Raw genomic sequence first — 6,000 nt, forward strand, 5'->3', positions numbered from 1 at the left:
AAGAGGAAAGGAAGCCATCAGTTTCTCTGGAAAAAGACCTTGGTGTGTGGTTGGACGGACCTCTCCAGGGAGTGATTATAAAGGGCCCCTGCAGGGATGAAGATTGAGCTGCTAACTGCAAGGTCCGTGGTTCAAACCCAGGAGAGAAAGATAGTGTTGTCTGCTTCTGTAAAGATCGACAGCCTCAGAAAATCTAGAGAGAGTTGCAATGAGTTGGAATTGACATTTTGGCAGTGGGTTTGGGTTTTGGGTTGTGATGAGAAGCTGATAATAATATACCTTAGATACTAGAATGTTTCGTAATCTTTTTCCTGTGTGGGGGTTAATGATGGAAAGTGTTTGGGATTGTGAATGGAATCATTGTCTGATTTTGTTTTTGTCATTCGGTTTAGGGACAATTACAGCGATGCCAGTGATGACAGCATGTCAGGACCAAAGGTAGCTGAGCTGGAACGAAACTGAAACTGATGTGGGAAATGGAGGGACTTCCTGAGAAGGTAACAACAAACTTCTAAGGTTCTGTTTGGTTTGCAGAACCATTGTCAACTTAGTGTGGAAGGAGATGTGGGAGGCTGGATGGCTTTTACAGGATCCTGTACCCTCAGGATACTCGCATCGTTAGCAGGAGAGACTTAAAAAAGGCTTCATTGCCATCTGATTCACATCTCATACAATTCAAAAGTTCAGTCGTATGTGGAAGCATTGTACAATCACCACCACAATCACTTCTAGAATATTGTCTTCTTTCTTGAACTCATTGTTAGCAGCTTTCCATTCCCCCCTCACCTCCCCTAGCAGGAGAGAATTGATGGCCTCTGGAGCCCAGCCCTGGATGTGGAGCTGGCATGTGGAAAACCGGAATGTACTGGAGGCCGGGAATAAAGCGCTACGGAGCCCTAGCGGTGTCGTGGGTTATTCACTGCCTGCTAGCCACAAGGCCAGCAGCTCGAACCCACCAGCCACCTGGAAGGAGAAAGATGAAGCTTTATACTCCTAGAATGAATTACACAGCAGTCCTAATGGTGGCGTGCTAGGTTGGGCAGCTAACTGTATGGCCACCAGTTCTAAACCACCAACTAGTCCACAGGAGAAAGACGAGGCATTCTACTCCCACAGAATGTGGGAGTCTCAGACATCCACCCTGTTCTGTAGAGCTGCCACAAGTCAGAATTGACTCAATGACAGTGGCTTTTTTTTTTTTTTGTATTTTTTTTTGTTTTGTTTTTTTTTATTTAAACATTTTATTAGGGGTTCATACAACTGTTATCCCAATCCATACACACATCAATTGTGTAAAGCGTATTTGTACATCATTTCTCAAAACATTTTCTCTCCATTTAAACCCCCGACATTAGGTCCTCATTTTTCCCCTCCCTCCCCACTCCCCCCTCCCACATGAGCCCTTGATAGTTTATAAATGGGTATTTTGTCATATCTTGCCCTGTCCGACTTCTCCCTTCATCCACTTTTCGGTTGTCTGTCCCCCAGGGAGGAGGTCACACACAGTTCCATGTAATCGGTTCCCTCTTTCCTACCCATTCTCCCTTTACCCACCCTGTTTTGCCACTCACACCACTGGTCCTATGGGGCTCATCCATCCTGGATTCAAAAACCGTATCCTCAGAGGTTGTCGTGGCTAGATTTATTGCAGTCTAGGTCAGAGGTTGGCAGATATTTTTTGTAAAGGGGCAGACAGGAACTCTTTTAGACTATGCCTGTAAGGCGGTCTCTGTTGCAACCACTCAGCTCTGCTGTAGCTGCCTCAGTCAGGATTTAGAAGGGTGGGTGTGTCTGTGTTTCAATACAACTTTATTTCCAAAGACAGTTTACTGCTCCCTTGGTCTAGGTCCCTCTTGGAAAAGGAGCGTCCCTTGGATTTGTAGAAGATACAATAATATTTTATTTATTTTTACAGGAGCCTGGCTTGGTTTCTAAGGACAGACAAGTTCTGTACACCCACCCCCCAGCTCTCATTTGCTTCAGGGGAGAGGAGAGCAGGTTGGATAGCTTTGTTTTATTGATGCTCAGAGACAGGTAGTACCTGGAATCATCCTATGGATTGTGGCAGGCCTTGAATTGAATGAACTTCTCAGCAGGGAAACCCTATTTATAGAGTATGGGAAGTCTTCAGATTATACTCAGGGACACAAACACTGCCATCGAGTTGATTGTGACTCATGGTGACCCTATAGGACAGGGTAGAACAGCCCACATGGGTTTCTGAGCCCCTAATTCTCTCATGGGTGTAGAAAGCTTGATCTTTCTCCTGAGGAGCGGCTGCTAGTTCAAATTGCTGGCCTTGTAATTAGCAGTCCACGAAGTAACTGTTAGGTGTCCGGAGTGGGATATACCTTGGTTCTTGCTCCACGGCGCTGAAAGAATTCACGTTGCAGAAGCACATTTGTAATCCAAGTGAGTTCTTATGAAGGACAGGGAACGTTTCAGGTTTTACAGTCTCAAAAGGGTACACGCTATTTCTGGAAAGCGTGCCAAGCTTCATGGAAGGTGTGCTGGGGTTCACAACTGGGCATGAAAACCCACGTGGAAAGAATACCGGGACAGGAGCGGGGAAACCCACACCTGCGGAACTGGGGAATCCCCAGGGGGACCAAGAGGCCAAGGGCATGCGGGCCCTGAGAAGGCCCTTAGCAGGCCCTGAGGGAGCACACAGGCATGTGTGTGCTCACAGGTGGGAGAGAGCTCCCCGCCTTCCGCCTGCATCTGAACAGGAGCAGAGTAAAAAGAGAGACGTGGCCTTCTCGCAGCCCGGGTATTTAACGCCTCTGGCTGGGGAGTCATCGTTGGAGGTATTGGTTGACCCATTGGCTGAGTTTAAGCCCACTTGTGTGATGTACCTAAGGTGGGTGTGCCCAAGTTATTGGTTTTACCTGGGCCTAGGGAGCTAAGTTTGCCCAAGTCCAGTTTGGATCTTTCCCATCGGTGTCTAATTGGCATCCCTGATCTCTTTCCAACCCCTGTATTGCATGACCCTTTGCAGACAGTGGAGAGATGACCCCCGCTGTCCCTAATCTACCAACCGAGTATAATGAGACTATGCAACCCTGGCTTCTTAAAAGAAAAAAGTGACCCCCCTAAATTTGATATAGATTCACTCATCTCATGACTCAGATGTGGATTCCTCATGGGTCTCGGCAACATTTTGTGTCATAGCAAAGGAAGTTGCATTCAACTGCCTCTTACTCTCACTGCCTTGGAGTTGATTTCAACTCAGAGCAACCCTACAGAACAGTGTAGAGCTGCCCCTGTGGGTTTCAGAGGCTGTCCCTCTTTATGGGAGTAGAAAGCCTCATCTTTCTCCTGAGGAGGGGCAGGTGGTTTTGAACTGCTGACCTTGAGGTTAGAAGTCTAGCAGTGACTACTATGCCACCAGGGCTCCTTGTTCAGTTCACCAGGAGAGAGCTGATCTGTGGCTTTACATACAATTAGTAGCACACACAGAGAAAGTTAGGGGCCAACCAAATGGGGCAAGAGGTTAGTTGGAGATCGATCCAAGACTTGTGTGCTTCTGTTCTGGAGATTGGCAATACTTACATGCTTTGTCTTTCTTGTTTTGTTTTTTTTCTTTAAGCTTCTGAAATACTTGAAAGACCTATCTGAAGAGATCACCACACAAGTTTTCAACAAACATGGATGACAAGTCTCAAACGAAACAATCCTACCTTTTCCCCCCGGAATCAGATCAAACGGGACCATTTTCTTTTCCCTCCAAGATGATCTCAGTCATCACAAATGCTACGCATTGATTAAATGTCTCCCAACAATCTCCTGGGGGAGAATGTGTGGTGTCTTTTGTCCGGAGTATGGTGAAAACAGGACGGTGAGCAAGGCTCTTCGGGAGTTGAACCTTTGTGCTAGGCCTTGAGTGCTATGAGTCACTTTGAGTCAGAAATCAGTCAGTTTTCCATTTTTCTATTCTGTTGCTCGAGAAGCAACTGCAGACCGGCGTGCAACCCAAGTTCATTACGCTTCCCCACCTTGTTTATGCCCAAATCCAGCTAGAAGAACTATCCAACAGGCCCCTGCTTGGGACATGGCAAGTAAGGCACATGCCTCAACATGTAAGGGCCACCCCAGAACTCAAGAATCAAGATCAATCCCATGCATACACAAATCTTTAAAAAATCTTGCTCAAAGAATCATTCACATAGAGTAGGGTTCTCCACTTCCATCAGACATGACAATGATTCTCCCTCCCCTGCTCCATCACCAATCTGTTGTCTCCATGGAGCTACTATTTTTCCTTAGGTATTTTCTATAAGTGGCTCATACATGATTTGCCCATTTGTGATGGGCTGATTTCAGTTTTCAAGGGTAATTCATGGCATAGCACGTATGAGAACTTTATTTCTCTTTTTGGCTGAGTAGTAGTCCACTGTGTGTATGGCACCGCATTTTGGTGATCCATTCATCTCTTGATGGACCTTTAGCTGATCCCCACATTTTGGCTTCAGTGGACTTTGCTGTATATGCGTCCTTTGGAGTCGCTGCTTTGAATTATTTTGGATCTCTATTTAGGGGAGGAATGGCTGGGCCATGTAATACATTACATGTAGTACATGCTTTAATTTTAAGGAATTGCCAAATTCTTTTCCATAGTGGCTGTGCAATTTTACCTTCCTGCCAACAATGGACAAGGGGACTTAAAAAATCGAGAAAAATGTCATAATCTTTTCATTCCATTTTTTCCATGACTTTTTTGAAGCCCCCTTCATAGGAGTGTTCTGATTTCTCCATAGCCTCCTCAACATTTGTTTTCCATTTTTCTATTAGCCACCCTTGCAGGTGCAAGATATATATATATCTCCCCAAATTGGAATTACGCTGGGTGGAACGGCGCTTTTGTAGTACGCATTTTTCCTACTAGGCGAGCACCGAGCAACTTGAGTTAGTGCACCCAGTGGTATCCCCTGGGAAGGTTCTCTCTGGTCACAATTTTTTCATAAAAGCAGTTTCGCTCAAAGCTTGTTTTTTTGATGGCCGAGTTAAGAGAGCAGCGTGTAGCTGTGAAATTTTGTTTCCTGCTTGAGAAAAATGCTGCAGAAACAGTTGTGATGTTGAACACAGCTTACAGACTGCTATGGGAAAAACTCAAATGTATGAGTGGTTCTCTCATTTCAAAAAAGGTGAAATGTCGATTGTTGACAAACCTCATTCTGGATGTTTGTCAACTTCCTGAACGGACGAATGTGTCAATTTGTAGTTCTACCAGGTCAGACTATTAATCACACTTTCTGTTTAGAGGTTCTGAAAATATTACATAACTGTGTATGACAAAAAAAAGGCCTGATTTGTGGTGGAAGGACTGGTTTTGCCACCACGACAATGCACCTGCTCACACAGCCATCTCAGTGTGCCAGTGTTTGGTAAAAAGCAACATGCCTCTCTCGCCCCATGCACCTGACTCACCTGACCTTGCTCCGTGTGACTTGTTTTGGTTTCTGCAAATGAAGAAGGATATGAAAGGACAATGATTTGATGACATAGAAAGGGTGAAGGAAAAAACAAGGGAGGTGCTGTCAGCCATCCAAACAGATACGTTTGAAAAATGTTTCCAAGAATGGAATCACAGACTTGACAAATGTATTATGTGTAATAGAGAGTGCAATTGAAGGTGATAAAGTTGTTTTGTAAAAAGTTTAAAATATATAGCTTTGGAAAAAAATCCAGTTTTGGGGTGATATATTTCCATGTTTTTATCTCCCCGCAAAGAGATACCTTCCCCATACATTTAAAAGCAAGGGTGTTACTTTGAGGACTACAGTGCACCTGACTCAAACCATGGTGTTGCCTTTTTTAACAGTTTGATTGGCATTTAATTAACATATACAATTCAATAGTTCAATCATATGAAGAAGACTTGTACAGTCATTATCACAATTGGTTTTAGAACATTTCCGTCATTCCAAGGCATGGCATTCGCCATGTGAAAGTTGGACATTGCATAAGGAAGACGACTGAAGAAGAATCGATGCATTTGAA

The 6,000-nt window shown here is 44.6% G+C and overlaps 1 protein-coding gene across 1 annotated transcript in view; it reads left to right on the top strand.

Annotated features, from left to right (window-relative positions):
- Positions 1 to 3,786, top strand: part of CTPS2 (CTP synthase 2) — a 107,262-nt gene extending 103,476 nt beyond the window's left edge. The window contains exons 18-19 of the mRNA XM_013006491.2: positions 393 to 497; positions 3,590 to 3,786. Of these exons, the coding sequence (XP_012861945.2) occupies positions 393 to 462 (70 nt within the window). The 3' untranslated portion in view covers positions 463 to 497; positions 3,590 to 3,786. The remainder of the gene's footprint in view (positions 1 to 392; positions 498 to 3,589) is intronic.
- The last annotated feature ends 2,214 nt before the right edge of the window (positions 3,787 to 6,000 follow it).

This window comes from Echinops telfairi, unplaced genomic scaffold (assembly GCF_000313985.2).
Source record: "Echinops telfairi isolate 266 unplaced genomic scaffold, ASM31398v2 ScPeMD7_53;HRSCAF=182, whole genome shotgun sequence".
NCBI classification, from domain to species: Eukaryota; Metazoa; Chordata; class Mammalia; order Afrosoricida; family Tenrecidae; genus Echinops; species Echinops telfairi.